Below are 19,954 nucleotides of genomic sequence, written 5' to 3' on the forward strand. Positions count from 1 at the left end.
ACTACTAGACCTAAGAAATGAGATAGCAATACAATAATATTGTGGGACTTCAATACTCCAACAACAGCACTAGACAGGTCATCAAGACAGAAAGTCAACAAAGAAACAGTGAACTTACACTATACCCTAAAGCAAATGGGCTTAACAGCTACCTATAGAACATTATGCCCAACAACTGCAGAATATACATTCTGTTCATCAGCACATGGAACATTCTCCAAGATAGACCATATGATAGCCTACAAAACAAGTCTCAGTAAATTTAAGAAAATCAAAATTATGTCAAGTACTTTCTCAGACCACAGTGGAATAAAACTGGAAATCAACTCCAAAAGAAACGCTGCAAACCATGCAAATACATGGAAATTAAATAACCTGCTCCTGAATGATCATTGGGTCAACAATGAAATCAAGATGGAAATTTAAAATTTAAAAATTACTTGAACTGAACGATAATTGTGACACAACCTATCCAAACCTCTGGGATACAGAAAAAGCAGTGCTAAGAGGAAAGTTCATAGAATTAGATGCCTACATAAAAAAAAGTCTGAAAGAGCACAAATAGACAATCTAAGGTCACACCTCAAGGAACTAGAGAAACAAGAACAAACCAAACCCAAACCCAGCAGCAGAAAAGATATAACAAAGATCAGAGCAGAACTAAGTGAAATTGAAACAAAAACATACAAAAGATAAATGAAACAAAAAGCTGGTTCTTTGGAAAGATAAACAAAATTGATAGAACATTAGCGAGACTAACCAAGAAATGAAGAGAGAAAATCCAAATAAACTCAATTAGAAACATAACTTTTTGTTTTTATTTTTATTTATTTTTCAATTTTTAAGTTCAAGGGTACATGTGCAGGTTTATTAATATAGGCAAACCCATGTCATGGGGTTTTATTGTACAGATTATTTCATCGCCCATGTATTAAGCCTAGTACGCTTTGTTATTTTTCCTGATCCTCTTCCTCTTCCCAGCCTCCACCCTCTTAGGCTCCAATGTCTGTTGTTCCGCTCTATGTGTCCACGTGTTCTCATCACTTAGCTCCCCTGTATAAGTGAGAACATAAAGTATTTGGTTTTCTGTTCCTACGTTAGTTTGCTAAGTATAGTGGCCTCCAACTTTATCCATTTTCCTGCAAAGGACATGATCTCATTCTTTTTATGGCTGCATTGTATTCCACGGTGTATATGTACCACATTTTCTCTACCTAGTCTTCCAGTGAAGGGTATTTAGGTTGATTCCATGTCTTTGCTATTGTGAATAATGCTGCAATGAATACACATGTGCATGTGTCTCTATAATAGAATGATTTATATTTCTTTTGGTGAATACTCAGTAAAGGGATTGCTGGGTGAAATGGTAGTTCTGTTTTCAGCTCTTTGAGGAATTGCCACACTGCTTTTCACAATAGTTGAACTAATTTACACTCCCACCAACAGAATATAAGCATTTCCTTTTCTCCCCAACCTTGTCAGCATCTATTTTTTTGACTTTTTAGCAATGGCCATTCTGACAGGTATGAGATGGTATCTCATTGTGGTTTTGATTTGCATTTCTTTAATGATCAGTGATGTTGGCCTTTTTCCTGTGTTTTTTGGCCACGCATATGTCTTCCTTTGAAAAGTGTCTGTTCCTGTCTTTTGCCCACTTTTTAATGTGGTTGTTTCTTTCTTGTAAATTTGTTTAAGTTATTTATAGATGCTGGATGTTAGACCTTTGTCAGATACACAGTCTGCAAAATTTTTTTCCCATTCTGTAGATTGTCTGTGTATTCTGTTGATAGTTTCTTTTGCTGTGCAGAGCAGAAGTTCTTTAGTTTAGTTAGATCTCATTTGCCAATTTTTGCTTTTGTTGCAATTGCTTTTGGCATCTGCGTCATGAAATGTTTGCCTGTTCTGATATCCATAATGGTATTGCCTGGGTTGTCTTCCAGGGTTTTTATGGTTTGGGGTTTTACATTTAAGTATTTAGTCTATCTTGAGTTTATTTTTGTATATAGTGTAAGAAAGGGGTCTAGTTTCTTTTTTTTTTTTTTTTTGAGATGGAGTCTTGCTCTGTCGCCCAGCCTGGAGTGCAGTGGTGTGATCTCCACTCACTGTAGCTCTGCCTCCCGGGTTCACACCATTCTCCTGCCTCAGCCTCCTGAGTAGCTGGGACTACAGGCACCAGCCACCACGTCCGGCTAATTTTTTGTATTTTTAGTAGAGATGGGTTTCACCATGTTAGCCAGGATGGTCTCGATCTCCTGTCTTTGTGACCCACCCGCCTTGGCCTCCCAAAGTGCTGGGATTACATGCATGAGCCACCACACCCGACCAGAAAGGGGTCTAGTTTCAATCTTCTGCATATGGCTAGCCAGTTCTCCCAGCACTATTTATTGAATAGGAAATGCTTTCCCCGTTGCTTATTTTTTGTCAGTTTTGTCGAAAATCTGATAGTCGTAGATGTGCAGCCTTATTTCTGGGCTCTCTATTCTGTTCCATTGGTCTATGTGTCTGTTTTTGTATCAGTACCATGCTGTTTTGGTTACCGTAGCCCTGTGGTATAGTTTGAAGTTGGAGAGCATGATGCCTCCAGCTCTGTTCTTTTTGCTTAGGATTGCCTTGGCTATTTAGGCTTTTTTGGTTCCAAATGAATTTTAAAATAGTTTTTTGTTGTTCTGTGAAGAATGTCAGTGGTAGTTTGGTAGAAATAGCATTGAATCTATACATTGCTTTGGGCAGTATGGCCATTATAACAATATTGATTTTTCCTATCCATAAGCATGGCATGTTTTTCTGTTTGTGTCGTCTCTGATTTCTGTGAGCAGTGTTTTGTAGTTCTCCTTGTACAGATTTCACCTTCCTGGTTAGCTGTATTCCTAGGTATAATATTTTATTCTCTTTGTGTCAGTTGTGAATGGGATTGCATTCCTGATTTGGCTCTCAGCTTCACTGCTGTTGGTGTATAGGAATTCTAGTGATTTTTGTACATTAATTTTGTATCCTGAGACTTTGCTGAAGTTTTTATCAACTGAAGGGGCTTTTGGGCTGAGACTGTGGGGTTTCCTAGATAAAAGATCATATTGTCTGAAAACAGGGATAGTTTCACTTTCTCTCTTCCTATTTTGGATACCATTTCTTTCTTTTTTTTAAATTTATTATACTTCAAGTTCTAGGGTACATGTGCACAACGTGCAGGTTTGTTACACATGTATACATGTGCTATGTTGGTGTGCTGCACCCATTAACTTGTCATTTACATTAGGTATATCTCCGAATGCTTTCCTTCCCCACTCCCCCCACCCCATGTCAGGCCCCAGTGTGTGATGTTCCCCTTCCTGTGTCCAAGTGTTCTCATTGTTCAATTCCCACCTATGAGTGAGAACATGTGGTGTTCGGTTTTCTGTCCTTGCGATAGTTTGCTGAGAATGATGGTTTCCAGCTTCATCCATGTCCCTACAAAGGACATGAGCTCATCCTTTTTTATGGCTGCATAGTATTCCATGGTGTATATGTGCCACATTTTCTTAATCCAGTCTATCATTGACGGACATTTGGGTTGGTTCCAAGTCTTTGCTATTGTGAATAGTGCTGCAATAAACATGCATGTGCATGTGTCTTTATAGCAGCATGATTTATAATCCTTTGGGTATATACCCAGTAATGGGATTGCTGGGTCAAATGGTATTTCTAGTTCTAGATCCTTGAGGAATCGCCACAGTGTCTTCCTTTCTCTTGCTTGATTGCTCTGGCCAGAACTTCTAATACTATGTTGAATAGGAGTGGTGAGAGAGGGAGGGCATCCTTGTCTTGTGCTGATTTTCAAGGAGAATACACCAGCTTTTGCCCATTCAGTCTGATATTGGCTGTAGATTTGAGATATATGGCTCTTATTATTTTGATGTATCTTCCTTCAAGATCTATTTTATTGAGAGTTTTTAACATGAAGGGGTATTGAATTTAATTGAAAGCCATTTCTGCATCTATTGAGATAATCATGTGGTTCTTGTCTTTAGTTCTGTTTATGTGATGAATCACATTTATTGATTTGTGTGTGTTAAACCAAGCTTGCATCCAGGCACAAAGCCTACTCAATCATGGTGGATATGGTTTTTGATGTGCTGCTGGGTTCAGTTTGCCATTATTTTGTTGATGTTCATCAAGAATATTGGCCTGAAGTTTTCTTGTTTTGTTGTGTCTGCTAGGTTTTTAGTATCAGAATGATGCTGGCCTCATAGAATGAGTTAGGGAGGAGTCTCTTCTCCTCAAATTTTGGAAATAGTTTCAGTAGGAATCACACCAGCTCTTCTTTGTACATCTGGTAGAATTAAGTTGTGAATCAGTCTGGTCCTGGGTTTTTTTGGGGGTCGGTAGGCTACTTATTACTGATTCAATGTTGGAGCTCATTATTGTCCTATTCAAGGATTCAATTTCTTCCTGGTTCAGTCTGTGGAGGGTGTATGTGTCCAATAATTTATCCATTTCTTCTAGATTTTCTAGTTTGTGTGTATAGAGGTGTTCATAATATTCTCGGATGGTTGTATTTCTTTGGGGCCAGGGGTAGTATACTCTTTGTCATTTCTAATTGTGTTTAATTGGTTCTATTTTCTTCTTTATTAGTCTAGATGGTGGGCTATGTATTTTATTAATTTTTTCAAAAAACCAACTCTCGGATTTGTTGATCTTTTGAATTTTTTTTCATCTCAATCCCCTTCAGTTCATCTTTGATTTTGGTTATTGCTTGTCTTCTGCTAGCTTTGGGATTGGTTCACTCTTGGTTCTCTAGTTCTTTTAGTTGTATATTCACTACTTTAAACATTTATTATTTCTTTGCGGTGATAACATTAAAAATCTCTTCTAGCAATATTGAAATATGCACTACATTGTTATTTGCTCTAGTTACCCTACTGTGTATTAAAATAACAGAACTTATTCTTCCTATGATATGGTTAGGCTTTGTGTTCTCGCCCAAATCTCATCTTGAATTGTAATCCCCATAATCCCCACATGTCAAGGGGAGACCAGGTGAAGGTAATTGAATCATGGGGGCGGTTTCCCCCATGCTGTTCTTGTGATAGTGAGTTCTCATGAGATCTAATGGTTTTATATGGGGCTCTTCGCCCTTCGCTCAGTACTTCTCCTTCCTGCACCTTGTGAAGAAGGTGCCTTGCTTCCCCTTCACCTTCCACCATGATTGTAAGTTTCCTGAGGCCTCCCCAGCCATGCTGAACTGTGATTCAATTAAACCTCTTCCTTTATAAATTATAAATTACCCAGTCTCAGGCAGTTCTTCATAGCAGTATAAAAATGGACTAATACATCCTAACTGTAATTTTGTACCTGTAGTTTTTTCATTGAGTTGTTAGTAGTTTTCTTATTGCTGAGTTTTAGGAGTTCTTTGTATATTTTGAATAACAGTCTTTTATCAGTTATCTTTTGCAAACATTTTTTCCCAGTCTGAGGCTTGTCTTTTTATTTCTCTGACAGTTTCTTACACAAAGCAGGAATTTTTAATTTTAATGAAGTCCAGCTTATCAATTATTTCTTTCATAGATTATGCCTTTGGTGTTGTATGTAAAAAGCCATGTCCAAACCCAAGGTCATCTAGATCTTCCCCTGAGTTATCTTCTAGTATTTATATAGTTTTGTGTTTCACATTTAGTTCTATGATCCATTTTAAATTAATTTCTGTGAAGGGTGTAAGGTCTGTGGCTAAATTCATTTCTTTTACATGGGAATATTGTCCATTCATTTTTGCTCCACTGCTTGCAACTGGACCATTACTATTCATTTTAGATGACCTAAGATATTACAAAACACACACACACACACACACACACACACTCCACCCCACACCACACCACACAAGTGTCTTCTCAAGTTGTGAAGAGCTGAGCTGTCCACTTGAAGCTGCAGGAGAGACACTTCAGACCCTGGCCATTCAGTCATTTACTCAGCATGTATTGAGCACCTACTATATGTTTGATGTTATGTTAGAAGCTGAATACTCATGGTGCCTAAGGAACATGCCTTGATCTATCTAGTTCATGGTCTAGAGGGGAAGACAGATGTTTGTACAAGGATGACATAAGATGTCAAGTTCCAAAACAGGGATAAGCATAAAGTGCTATGGATTTCAGGAGAAAGAATGATTAGTTAGGAGGAAGAGAGGAGGAAGGTGTGTTGGTGCTTGGGAAGGTGCTCAAGAGGAAGAATTTCACTTCCTGAAAGATCACGAGGAGTAAAGGGGTGGGGAAAGCAGAGAGATCACTGCAAGTAAAGGAAACAGTATGAACAGTGGTAGAGGTGTGCGTGTGTGTGTGTGTGTCTGTGTGTGTGTGTGTGTGTGTGTTTAAGGAAAGGGCTAGATCGTTGGGCAGAGTAGCAAATGGGCCTGAAAATCACATTGGGGTCATGAATACAATGCTAGGGAGTTTGTTCTTTACCCTGAAAAGTAGATCTGACTCCCAGGACAAACAGATACTACTTTCTGCCACCATTCTCTTCCTCTTTCCTAATCAGTGCCCTCTTTGTCTTTACTTTTTATGTAAACTGGTTAACTTCATTTATTAAATCATGGATTTATGTTTACCACATTTATTGGGTATTTTCTAATGTACCAATGCTGAGTCTTTTGGAACTGTCATTTGTAGCTGGTGATTGACATGCAGAACCCAAAGAGAGCAGAACTCTCCATGGTCCCCATCCTAGTGCCTCCCCCCCATCATTCCTGTGCCCCTCTAGGGGATTTGGCCAATACTTCTGGAAGCCAATGCCTTCCAGCTATATACAGTGTTGATATTCTGATATATTTGCCAAGACTCTAGTTTATATGCAATCATTTCTTCTCCAGTTGCCTCCTGGACTTATCAGTGGGACTGAAACGCAATATAAAGACTACTGCCAATATTAAAGTTTTTGGCAAAGAAGTGTGCACCTGAATCTTCTTCTTTGTGCAGGGGGGTAGGATTGGGCACTGGGCTTGTCATAGAGTAAGCTGTTGTAAAGAAGTGAAGTGGATCCTGGAGATGGTTCTGTTGCAGTGGCAGCACACTATCTCACCAGGTGCTTGGAATTGGCTCCAAGTCTCTGGGAGGGGAACTGGTTGGCACCAGCAAACAAAGGAGGAAAAAAACTGAGCAGGTGTATTTTCAAGAAATACCTGAAGCAAAACTGAGAAAGAGTCTCTTCCTAGTTCCCACATTAGGGCTCTCTTCATGGGAAGTATATGATTCAGAATTCCATGGAACAGTCTCCATATCCTTGGTTATCTGCCTGAGCCTGCTGCCTGTAGATGCAAACCCAACCAGGATGTCACATTCCCTATCTCTGGTGTATAGTTGGTGCCTAACTTTATCCCTAGATATCCCACCCATGATACCTGATCTTCTCCAAACCAGGAAGTTGGCACAATCCAGAATTTCAGATTTGCTTAGGGAAATGTGTTTTCTTTCTCCACCAGACTTCCTCTGTCAGTCAAGAAAAGTGCAAACTCATCACTAGGGACAGGGTGGGATAGGGGAGGGACCCAAGGCCATACAACCTGAAGAGATTACCATTTAATTTTGGGAGTAGCAGAGAACACCCCTGAAAAAAATGTCTAAAATTCTCCTTTACAGTCTGGCTCAAAACTCATCACCTCCAAGAAGCCTTCTTTTCTATATCTCCCCCCATCACTACCCTCACTAGAGGCTATCTTGAATTTACAGGGCTATGTGTAGACATTGTTTAGCTCCACCAAAAGCATAGGCCCCTTAAGGGGAATGTCTAGGCCTTCCTCAAGTTTCTAACACCCATGGTGTCTGTCACAAGGCAGGTATTTGGTAAATGTTTGTTAAATAAATCCCATGGGTTTTGGAATAACTGTTACCATTAATGTTATTTTTTTTTTCTACGTGCCTAGGTCTTGACTGTCTACATAGTACCTTCACATCCCTTTTTTCCTTGAATCCTCATCATGGTCTATGAGGTTTCTGCTCTCATGTAAGGGCCATCCATGATGCTGGATACACTGCTGTAGACATAAAAAAAAATCTTTATGTTTGGACAATGTGCTTTTTTTTTTTTTTTTTTTTTTTGAGATGGAGTCTCACTCTGTCACCCAGGCTGGAGTGCAGTGGGGTGATCTCGGCTCACTGTAACCTTCGCCTCCCAGATTCAAGCGATTCTCCTGCCTCAGCCTTCTGAGTAGCTGGGATTACAGTTGTGCCCCACCGTGCCCAGCTAATTAAAATCTTTTTTTTTTTTTTTTTTTTTGTAGAGACAGGGGTCTCACTATAATCCCCAGGCTGGACTTGAACTCCTGGACTCAGGGGATCTTCCCTTATTGGCCTCCCAAAGTGCTGAGATTACAGGTGTGAGCCACTGCACTCAGCCCTAAAACATCTATTTTTTTCTGATATGATATCTGCCTTTTTGATAATGCTAGGTTTTCAATTGACTGGATTTGATTTGCTTTGCATTCCCATAGCAAACAGTTCATGTAGGTAGATGCCCCTTATCCAGGTAATCCTCATGGCTATTTCACTCCTTCCTCCCTTTTCTCACAGTGGATCTCATTAGGTAATTATCAGTTTTAGAAATCTCCATTAAGAATTTCTTTTCCACAGTTAACAACAAAGCTCTGTTTTTATTTTATTTTAGTTTTTGACTCCTGATTTTATTATTCAATTTCTTTTTTTTTCATTTAGTCTTCTGTGATTGGGAAGCCTTGCCTCCCAAGACCAGAGTCAGTTGGAGCTGGTTGTTGGAAGGGAGTGGGTTGGGGAACTGGGATGGGGGCAGGGAGACCCTGCTCTGCTGGTGGTCCTAGGTGGAGAAGAAGAATTATACTTCACAGAGCCTGCGGTGTGGTGGGAAGGGGATGAGGCAGGAGCAGCAAGCTGGGGAGATAGGACCCACCTCAGTCCCCAGCTTCATTTTCTTCTAATGTTTCCCCACTGGTGGCTTTCTCTGCAGTCTTGTAGGCCTTCTTCTTTTTTTTTTTTTTTTCTTTTTCTGGGTTTTTTGACTTGCAGAACTCTGGAGGAGAGCCTTTAGCTCTGCATCCTGGACTTCCATCTCAGACTTGTAGAGGTCAGGCTCGAAGGGACCACTGGTTATCTGCATAAGGCCATCGGGCATCAGCAGAACTATACATTTAAACTGGGCAACAAATTCACCTTCCTTCTCATAGAGAACATTAAATAGTTTGCACCAGTTCATGTTTGGTGCACTTCACCACACCAATCTGAGCCTTCTTCTCATCTTCAAATGCTCTTAAAGTAAACGGCATGGCATCAAAACACTTTTCCACCTCACTGAAGAAGGCATGTGAAGTTTTCATCTTCAGTCCGTGCTGTTTAGAGGGGTCTCATTTGTAAATAGTGGTTCTCTGTCCTGCATCCTTGCTCTTGCCCTCTCCTGAGCTGACGAGAACATCCACAGCATATACTTCATGTACCGCCAATTCCGCTTCTTCATGGTCCTTCTTCTTCTGGTCTGTGAGATTCTGGATAATGGTTTTTTCTCCATCGATGACATGCTGCTTCAACTGATGTGACAGCATACCTTCTATTGGCGTGCAGCTTTGTTCAGGGCTTCTGTCACTTGTGTGTTCTGGTTTCCAGGTTTGACCAGGCGTAGGACAGCTTCATCACAAAGGTGAATTGCCTTAATGACATCTGCTTTCCTCCCTGTTACTTGGGTCCCCTGAGCTACATCAACCACAAAAGTATGAGCTACATTAGCGATGAAGCCATCCACATGGACCCCAAGGTCAATTTTTACCAAGTCACCTTCCTTGAGAATATAATCCTGGTTGCTCTTCAAAGGGGAGAAGTGACATATAGAGTTATTTACTGAAATGCTGGTGGGAAAAGCAATACCTTTTTTCATTTCTATTTTTTTCTTGAAGATTTTCCCTATTTCTTCCATAATCATGGCATCATCTTTCTCACACAGGCTCAGTACCAACACACCTGAGCTAGATGCTTCTACCAAGGACCGAAGTACCTGGTTAGCGATGTCGCCCCCCCCATCTTATACTTGGTCACGACCAGGTCCTTGGCGATAGTTTGCTCCTGCTGCTTGTCCTTGCCCGACATCTTCCTACCACCATCACTGCAGCCTCGTTTTCTCTGAGCCGCCGCCTGTCTCCCTTCCCAGCCGCAGGCTGTGGTCAGAACCCCCTCGATCCTCGAGGAGAGGGCGAGCAAAATCGCGAGCAAGAAAGGGAGCGGGCAGGCAGGCGAGAGCAAAGCTCTGTTTTTAAATGAAGAAGTTTTCTTATTTCATTTTTAAATACCCAGAGGCTCATTCTGACAAGTTTTCAGCTTCTTTGTAGCTTCCTTGATCTTCGCAACATGACAAATACAATGGAACCTGTTCTGTAGTCCTTCCCTGTCTGTAACAGGGGGAAGGAAATCAAATAGGAGAGACAACTCAGAGCTGAAGGTTGTCAGAGAAATAAAATGTTCTTAAGAGGTGGTGCTGCGAATAAAGGGCGTCCACGCAGGTGTGCCTGACCAAACTGATGGCTTTCAGGTGCGCATTGATATTTGGTATGAGGGAGAAGGGCCATTGAAGAGGTTTTGCGTTTGAACACCTGGAGAGCAAAGAGAGGGGTGTGGTTGCGCGGGCAAGCAGAAGAGACAAGGTGATTGGTGGTTGCACTCTAGCCTGGGTCAGGGATGAAGTCCAAGTCCCATAGCAAGATGGGCTACTGGAACAAGTGCTTTTCAGAAGTAAGGGGCGCCACTATGCTCAGGTAACAAAGTGGCATGGAGGGAGGAAGGGAAAGGGGTTATAGGTCAGATATTGAGCCTGGCTCACCTGTAACATTTTCGGGGTTTAGAACAAGCGTTCAACTTGGGATCTACATACCATATGCCTAAATATTTGAAATGTTTAAATCAACAAATACAGCATGTTTTATTTAATGGTTTATCTCCTTCCATGACAAATGTAACTTCATAATGACCTCAAAGTCCAGGTTGGGTTCTAGAATTCTCAGACTCCTCTAAGTCCTGTCCAATGGTGTGGGAAGAACTGCTACCCTTCCCCCTCCCGCTTTGGAAATATTTCAGACCTACACAAAATTGTAGAAAACATTACTATAAACATCCATGTATCCACTATTCAGCTTAAGAAATATAACATTACAAATACAGTTGATGTCTGCTGTGGTGCCTTCTCTACTAGAATGCCCCTCCCTTTCTTCCTGAGAGGTAACCACCATCTCAAATGTTCTTGTCTTTTTTTTTTTTTTTGAGACGGAGTCTCACTCTGTCACCCAGGCTGGAGTGCAGTGGCGCGATCTTGGCTCACTGCCGCCTCTGCCTCCCAGGTTCAAGCGATTCTCCTGCCTCAGCCTCCTGAGCAGCTGGGATTGTAGGTGTTCACCACCACACCTGGCTATTTTTTGTATTTTTAGTAGAGACGGGGTTTCACCATGTTGGCCAGGCCTGTCTCGAACTCCTGACCTCAGATGATCCACCCGCCTGAGGGTGGGATTACAGGGGTGACCCACTGTGCCCAGCCGCAAATATGCTTGTCTTTCGAATGCACACTTTTCTGTATGCTATTTGTATGCATCTCTTACATGCACACCTTTTAGTCTCTCTCTACTTACCCACAATCAATTTATGGTGGTCATTTTTATGTTTTCCTAGAAGTCATATACATGGTACTATGTTTGTATCCTTTTGGACCTGACTTTTTGCTTTATGCATTTTTCCCCTCTAGGCCTCAGCCCCTGTGAGTTCTACTTTCCTCCCCAGCCCAGCCCTTGCTGTCCCTTTCAGTTTACCTGAAACAAACCCAAGCTAGTGAATTAAGGCTGGTCTGACAGGAGGTGAAGCTCAACTTCTTCCTCTGTTGCTTGAAACCAGTGGTTCTCAAACTTTAGTGTTCATCAAAAGCTCTTAGAGGGCGTGTTAAAACACAGATTGCTGCCCCCACCCCCAGAGTTCCGATTCTGTAGTTCTTGGGTGGAGTCTGAGAATTCCCAGGTAATGCTGATGATGCTGTTTGGGAACCAAACTTTGAGAACCACTGCTTTAGATCAAAGGCTGGGCCCAAGCTCAGCAATACCATGTGGCCTCCAGGCAACCTGGGCCATCCATGAAGTTTTCTTCAAAACCATGCTCTAGAGCAGTATTGTCCAATAGACATATAATGTGATCTACATTGGGTAATTTTAAGTGTTCTAGCAGCCTCATTAAAAAAATACACAGAAACCAACAAAAACTTTAATATTTTAATTCAAGTATTATTTCAATGTGTAATCAGTATAAAAAACATGAGTAAGGCTGGGCGTGGTGGCTCAACCTGTAATCCCAGCACTTTGAGAGACCGAGGTGGGTGGATCACAAGGTCAGGAGATCGAGCCCATCCTGGCTAACACGGTGAAACCCCGTCTCTACTGAAGATACAAAAAATTAGCTGGGCATGGTGGCAGGCGCTTATAGTCACAGATACTCGGGAGGCTGAGGCAGGAGAATTGCTAGAAGCTGGGAGGCGGAGGTTGCAGTGAGTTGAGACCACGACACTGCACTCCAGCCTGGGTGACAGAGTAAGACTCAGTCTCAAAAAAAAAAAATTAGTAAGATATGCAATATTATTTTCACACTTACAGCACATATTAAATCAGACTAGCCATATGACAAGTGCTCAGTAGCCACAACACACAGCTCTAAAGATGAGCCCCATCTATCTCTTTTCAAAAATTGTTTTAAACTTGTCATTTTACTTGATTTTTGGCAGCAGTAAAAGAATTTCAAACAGTCTTACCAAGTGGTGGAAAGTAACACCTTTCAATGAAGGTATGGTGGGCCAAAACAAAGACTTAAAGGAGAGAGTTGAGTTAGGATTATTTATTGAAAAATCTTCCCACGTTTCAGTTTATTCATTTAAAACAAACTTTTATTTTTAACTTGAACAAACACTGTCACATACATCCATGAAAGTTAGATGTCACTGGATATCACTTTTGATGTAACGAACTTTGTAATGATATGTGTTAAAATTCCCACAGGCATCTGAAAAAAAAATAAAAACAATGAACAACAGAGTCTTCTTTTCCTCCCAACTGTGGGATGAAATGAGAGAAAATAAACAATAGTACAACATTAACCAGCACCAGTGACTTTCTAAATAGAAGAAAATGGCCAGCTCTGTGTATATCTGCAACATTTGTGTGCTATATCTTAAACAAGTACAGAAGCCCATCTTTTCCTTTTGTAACTCACGAGCTTGGATATCAGGGTGCTTGTGGAACTGAAGGTTTCAGTCAAATGATCACACCAACCTTGTCTGCCTAGCACTAGAAAAGCTTGTCACTTTTGTTTTTACATGAGGGGCCATTCTGGCATTTAAATAAATCTCTCAAGCTTCAACAGCCTGTGCTGGTTCCACAAATGATACTCCCTTACCCTCCCAGACCCTTGGTTTCCATATCTACCATGTGGGAAAGAAGCCGTTACAAAATATACGGCTGTGAAAATGCAAAATAAATAAGAAAGAAAGAAAAATGTTAACCATTTAAATATACTCAAAGACAGATATACCTTAAGACTTCATTACCAATTCAGTGATAAACACACATTCTTTTCATCTGACTGTGACATAAAATACCAAAATATATAGCTAAATAAATATTTAGGTATTAGTCATTCATTGTGGTCCTACTTGAAATTCTTAGCTTTTTCCCATTTATAAGTAGTCACTTTGTAGAAGGCATTGAGTTGTCTCCTAGTTACTATGGGAGCCTGCATTTCTGTGGTCAAGTAATGAAGGCCCAACTAATGCGTGGCCCAGCCAAGTTAGCGGCTGTGTCTGGCAACTGTTTTCTACACAAATATTGGTCCTGGTAGTAGGTCTGATACATTTGCCACTTGTTAGTAGTCTTGCAGCTAGAGGACAAAAGACCTCAACATGAACGAATGAGTAGCCAAGAAGTATATTTCAGAACACACTGCAGTTCATATTACTAGGTACATGATTATTCTAGTAACATTTTAAGTAAGTTAAATTGAATATTTAAACTAATTTTAAACTTCTTCTTACTTAATTTACTGAGAATTTTTGTTGTTGTTCAATAAAACTGTCAGCAACAGGTAAATGCCAGGAATAGTTGAGTGATTCTCAAAGCTATACACAGATACCTGGATTTTCTTGGCTTCACCTCTGCTGCGTCTAGGTCCCTTTGGAGTTCTCTGCCTTGTTTTCCGCATCCTTCTCTTTTTCTTGTTCTTTCTCTTCCTCGCCTGCAGCATCTTGGGCTTCTTCATCCCACTTTTCGGGCTGAGATTTAGTGACTTCTTTAGGGAACAATAATACACACATTGGGACCAGACATTCACAGAAAATATAGCCCAATTTATAACTAGCAGTGGCGTTCAGTTACTCCACCCTCAGGAGAAGCAGAATAGAGTTAACTAAGAAAGGAATAGCTGGGCACCTTCCTACTGGTTTTCACAACAGTTCCATGGCCCTCACGTTGCTGCTGCTTGATCATTTCCACAGGGACACTGTATTTCCCTTTTTTCCAGTAAATCTCCCACCCAAAGCGGCTGATTATTTCTATTTCTTTGGAGAAGAGATCTGAATCATCGGGTCTGATGTCATCCTACGGTGTTTTGGTCAGAACTTTGTTGGGAAAATATTTGTTGACCTCAAAAGACAAATTCTATGGTGAAGCTCATTGGTTCCTCACCCCCTGAATGTTTCATTTTTACCAAGTGCTCCTGTATCACTTCATCATTTGGGGGATCAACTTTCTACGAATCTTTACACTTTGAAAAGCCATGAACCAAAAAGCACGCCTGCCTCCCATTTGCCTGTTCTTTTCCTTCTGTTTCCTGCGGAGCTCCCTCCTGAACCCCTATCTACCCGGCCATTCATCTGCAGGCTCGCAAATGGCATCGATGATCTCAGATCTCCTATGAAATATAGGTTGGTAGAGGGCGACAAGTTTTCTCAAAACCATAGATGTCATTAGAGAATTGGGCTTCGACTCCTTGGGACACATTCTGCCTTAATTTTCAGGAGGGCCCCGACTCCTGCTTCACCACCCGAGGCCCCGACCCCCCTTCACCACCCGCTTCACCAGCTGTGCCCGCGCCGCGGCCCTGCCCAGAGCCCTCGGACACATGGATCCCCGCTTCCCCGCTGCTGCCGCTAGCCCCCTTACCCTCGGGGGCCACGGGCTCCTCTGAGGTCGGTTCCTCTGCGGCCGGTTCCTCTGTGGCCTCCTCTGTGAGCTTCTCCTCTGCGGCCTCCTCTGGGGGTTTCTCCTCTGCGGCCTCCTCCGCGGGCTCCCTGGCCATCTCGGCCAGGTCAGCTGGCACTGCAGGCTCTGGGACCGACGCGGCCTCCTGGACCGACGCAGCCTCCTGCATCAGGCCCAGGCCCTCGCCTTCCCGGGCTGCAGCCCCTGCACCCAGCCTCTGGGACAGCAGCAGCAGGGGAGGGTGGTCCCAGAGGTTGGGCGCAGCAGCGTGGGGCCCCACCATCAGGCGGCTGAGGTGACGGTTCGCTATCTGGATGTGGTTGTTGTGATAGAGGCGGCGGAGAACGGAGTGGACCAGGTACAGGAACACGAAGCCAATGCCCGCCGCCGGGTACCGACGGGTGGCCACCGCCAAGTCGAAGTTGGCCGCCTCGTTCCCCTCTTCCTCCTCCTCCTCTTCCTCCATCGCGGGCCCGATGTCTGAGTCCTCCTCGGCGCTCCCGCCCTGGGGGACTGCGGCCAGGCCTGCCGCCTGCTCACCCTCCTCCTCCCCGAGGCCTTCCACGGGCCCTGCCACTCCGACCACCTCGGCCGCAGGCACCATGTCGCTGCTGTCGGGGCCGGAGTCGCCGCCATCCTGGTTACCAGCTCCGGCCGCCTCCGCCTGTGCTCCCTCCTGGCTTACCGGGGCCTCCTGGTCCCCTTGGGTCGGGTTTCGGTCCCCTGTGGCAGACATGACACCAGCAGCGCCTCAACTGGGGTGGTGAGCGGGCTGAGGCGACGACGGTGAAGACGGTGACCACTGAGGTGGCTACGGCTGAGGGGAGGCGAGGAGCTGGCCGCTGAGAGAATAAGAGTCTCTCTCTTTATTGAGGGAATAAGAGTCTGTCTCAGAGGACACCCTAAGGTGGGAAGGGCAGGAAGCGAATCCTAGGAACCTCCCACCAAGGCTGGCCTGAGAGGACTTAGATATGGCGAGAAAGATTCTGGTTGGCAGGAGACAGGGGGCGGGACCGGAAGGGTCAACGAGGGGCTCTCAGTGAGCCCTAAGCTCATTTGCTGACAACTTCAGATTGACATGCTCTTTGTCCAATGAATGATCAAGGCACTTAAGCTCTAGGACAACTCAGAATCCAGAATCCAGAGCTTTTCCTTTTCTTTTTTTTATTTTTATTTTTTCAGACGGAGCCTTGCTCTGTTGCCCAGGCTGGAGTACAGTGGCATGATCTCAGCTCACTGCAATCCCCGCCTCCTGGGTTCCAGTGATTCTCCTGCGTCAGCCTCCTGAGTAGCTGGGACTATAGGGGAACGCCACCACGCCTGGCTAGTTATTGTATTTTTAGTAGAGACAGGGTTTCACCATGTTGGCCAGGATGGTTTCGATCTCCCGATCTTGTGATCCACCTACTTCGGCCTCCCAAAGTGCTGGGATTACAGGCGTGAGCCAGTGTGCCCGGCCGAGCTCCACCTTTTCTTTGAGGCCTTAGTGTCCAGGGCTACCCTTTAGGTCCACACAAGTCCTGCCCTTTTAATTTTATGATTATTAGCAACACTACAGTAGTCCCATGTGGAGGTACCCTGCAGATGGGAACTGCAAGGCGGTCACAGAGTTCACGTATTTCCACCTAGTAATGGCACATGCCAGTAGAGATAGTGTCATAAAAATGTTATATAGTTCATAGCTAAGCAGTAGTGAAAACCTCCCAAGAGACATAAGAATTTCACTGAGTTAACGTAGTTAAAGCTACTTAGAAAAGAATGTGCAGAGTTGAAATGGATGCAGTCATCACTGAGTGTTGAGGTGGTAAATGACAGACACTGGAAGGTGTTTAATGAATCATGCCAAATTCCTTCAAACCTTGAAATAATGAAAAAAAAAAAAAAAAAAAAAGGAGATACCCTTTTAAAAGGACCAGGTCATCTCATAAGAGCTAAGGATAAAAAAAACCAAAAGTGCCTAGGGGTGGTGGCTCACACCTGTAATTCAGTACTTTGGGAGGCCGAGGCATGCAGATCTCCTGAGGTCAGTAGTTCTAGACCAGCCTGACCAACATGGTAAAACCCTGTCTTTACTAAATTTACAAAAAACTTAGCTGGGTGTGGTGGTGCGTGCCTGTGGTCTCAGCTACTCGGAAGGGTTAGGCAGGAGAATTGCTGGAACCTGGAAGGTGGAGGATGCAGTGAGCCGAGATGGCACCACTGCACTCCAGGCTGGACGACAGAGCGAGACTCAGTCTCAAAAAAAAAAATTAGTAAGATCAGGCCCAGGCCCTCGCCCGCCCGGGCTGCGGCCCCTGCACCCAGCCTCCGGGGCAGCAGCAGCAGGGGGAGGTTGCCCCAGAGGTTGGGCGCAGCAGCGTGGGGCCCCACCATCAGGCGGCTGAGGCGACGGTTCTCTATGAAGATGTGGTCGTTGTGAGAGAGGCGGTGGAGAAGGGAGTGGACCATGCCCAGGAGCACGAAGTGAATGCCCGCCGCCGGGTAGCGACGGGCGACCACCGCCAAGTCGAAGTTGGCCGCCTCGTTCCCCTCTTCCTCCTCCTCTTCCTCCGTCGCGGGCCCGATGTCCGAGTCCTCCTCGGCGCTTCCGCCCCGGGGGACTGCGGCCAGGCCTGCCGCCTGCTCACCCTCCTCCTCCCCGAGGCCTTCCACGGGCCCTGCCACTCCGACCACCTCGGCCGCAGGCACCATGTCGCTGCTGTCGGGGCCGGAGTCGCCGCCCTCCTGGTTACCAGCTCCGGCCGCCTCGGCCTGTGCTCCCTCCTGGCTTACCGGGGCCTCCTGGTCCCCTTGGGTCGGGTGTCGGTCCCCTGTGGCAGACATGACACCAGCAGCGCCTCAACTGGGGTGGCCAGCGGGCTGAGGCGACCACGGTGAAGACGGTGACCACTGAGGTGGCTACGGCTGAGGGGAGGCGAGGAGCTGGCCGCTGAGGGAATAAGAGTCTCTCTCTTTATTGAGGGAATAAGAGTCTGTCTCAGACGACACCCTAAGATGGGAAGGGCAGGGAGCGAATCCTAGAAACCTCCCACCAAGGCTGGCCTGAGAGGACTTAGACAAGGTGGGAAAGATTCTGGTTGGCAGGCGAAAGGGGGCGGGATGGGAAGGGTCAACGAGGGGCTCTCAGTGAGCCCTAAGCTCATTTGCTGAAAACTTCAGATCGACATGTTCTATGTCCAGTGAGTGATCAAGGCCCTTAAGCTCTAGAACTGAGAATCCAGAATCCAGAGCTTTTTCTTTTCTTTTCATAGTCTTGCTCTGTTGCCCAGGCTGGAGTGCAGTGGCAAGATCTCGGTTCACTGCAATCCCCACCTCCTGGGTTCCAGTGATTCTCCTGCCTCAGCCTCCTGAGTAGCTGGGACTACAGGTACATGCCACCACGCCTGGCTAGGTTTTGTATTTTTAGTAGAGACAGGGTTTCACCATGTTGGCCAGGATGGTCTCGATCTCCTGACCTTGTGATCCACCTGCCTCAGCCTCCCAAAGTGCTTGGATTACAGGCGTGAGCCACCGTGCCAGGCCGAGCTCTACCTTTTCTATGAGGCCTTAGTGTCCAAGGCTACCCCTTTAGGTCCACACAAGTCCTGCCCTTTTAATTTTATGATTATTAGCAACACTATAGTAGTCCCCTGTGGAGGCACCCTGGAGCATGGGAACTGCAAGGTGGTCACAGAGTTCACTTATTTCCACCTAGTAATGGCTCATGCCAGTAGAGATAGTGTCATAAAAATGTTATATAGTTCATAGCTAAGCAGTTGTGTAAACCTCCCAAGAAGAGACGTAAGAACTTCAGTGATTTAACGTAGTTAAAGCTACTTAGAAAAGAATGTGCAGAGTTGAAATGGATGCAGTCATCACTGAGTGTTGAGGTGGTAAATGACAGACACTGGAAGGTGTTTAATGAATCCTGCCAAATTCACTTCAAACCTCCAAATAATGGGGAAAAAAAGAGATACTTTTTTTTAAAAGGACCAGGTCATCTCATAAGAGCTAAGCATCAAAAACACCAAAAGTGCCTGGGGGTGGTGGCTCACGCCTGTAATCCAGCACTTTGGGAGGCCGCACTTTGGGAGGCCGAGGCAGGCAGATCACCTGAGGTCAGTAGTTCGAGACCAGCATGACCAATATGGTAAAACCCTGTCTCTACTAAAAATACAAAAAATTAGCTGGACATGGTGGTGCGCGCCTGTAGTCCCAGCTACTCGGAAGGGTGAGGCAGGAAATTTGCTGGAGCCTGGGAGGTGGAGGTTGCAGTGAGCCAAGATGGCCCCACTGCACTCCAGCCTGGGTGACAGAGCGAGACTCAGTTTCAAAAAAAAAAAAAAATTAGTAATATATGCAATATTATTTTCACACTTGCAGCACATATTAAATCACACTAGCCATATTACAAGCGCTCAGTAGTCACAACACACAGCTCTAAAGATGAGCCCCATCTCTCTCTTTTCAAAAATTGTTTTAAACTTGTCATTTTACTTGATTTTTGGCTGCAGTGAAAGAATTTCAAACAGTCTTACCAAATGGCGGAAAGTAATATCTTTCAATGAAGGTATGGTGGGCCAAAACAAAGACGTAAAGGAGAGATTTGAGTTAAGATTACTTATTGAAAAATCTTCCCACGTTTCAGTTTATTCATTTAAAACAAACTTTTATTTTTTAACTTGAACACTGTCACATACATCCATGAAAGTTAGATGTCACTGGGTATCACTTTTGATGCAACGAACTTTGTAATGATATGTGTTACAATTCCCA

The 19,954-nt window shown here is 44.2% G+C and overlaps 2 protein-coding genes and 1 pseudogene across 2 annotated transcripts; all 3 read right to left on the reverse strand.

The window, feature by feature from the left end:
• Positions 1-7,218: 7,218 nt before the first annotated feature.
• LOC100980676 (proliferation-associated protein 2G4-like) lies at positions 7,219-10,073 on the reverse strand (annotated as a pseudogene).
• A 4,090-nt stretch (positions 10,074-14,163) lies between these two features.
• On the reverse strand, positions 14,164-16,000 carry CT47B1 (cancer/testis antigen family 47 member B1). Its single transcript, XM_034949869.3, has 2 exons — positions 15,161-16,000; positions 14,164-14,288 (listed from the first exon to the last, which is right to left on the reverse strand). The coding sequence occupies exons 1-2, from the start codon at positions 15,933-15,935 to the stop codon at positions 14,164-14,166; spliced, it is 900 nt and encodes a 299-aa protein (XP_034805760.3). The 5' UTR covers positions 15,936-16,000.
• Positions 16,001-16,022: 22 nt separating this feature from the next.
• Positions 16,023-18,463, reverse strand: LOC117977602 (cancer/testis antigen 47A-like). The gene has a single exon (XM_034949772.4). The coding sequence runs from the start codon at positions 18,020-18,022 to the stop codon at positions 17,321-17,323; it is 702 nt and encodes a 233-aa protein (XP_034805663.2). The 5' UTR covers positions 18,023-18,463; the 3' UTR covers positions 16,023-17,320.
• Positions 18,464-19,954: the final 1,491 nt, after the last annotated feature.

Source organism: Pan paniscus, chromosome X (assembly GCF_029289425.2).
Source record: "Pan paniscus chromosome X, NHGRI_mPanPan1-v2.0_pri, whole genome shotgun sequence".
In the NCBI taxonomy this organism is placed as follows: domain Eukaryota; kingdom Metazoa; phylum Chordata; class Mammalia; order Primates; family Hominidae; genus Pan; species Pan paniscus.

Bases quoted from the DNA above. Each gene is read 5' to 3' on its own strand.
- CT47B1 (XM_034949869.3), bottom strand. From the start codon at position 15,935: ATGTCTGCCACAGGGGACCGAAACCCGACCCAAGGGGACCAGGAGGCC. The intron at 14,289-15,160 runs GTAAGGGGGCTA...TGTTCCCTAAAG, and splicing joins GGAGCCCGTGGCCCCCGAGG to AAGTCACTAAATCTCAGCCC.
- LOC117977602 (XM_034949772.4), bottom strand. From the start codon at position 18,022: ATGTCTGCCACAGGGGACCGACACCCGACCCAAGGGGACCAGGAGGCC.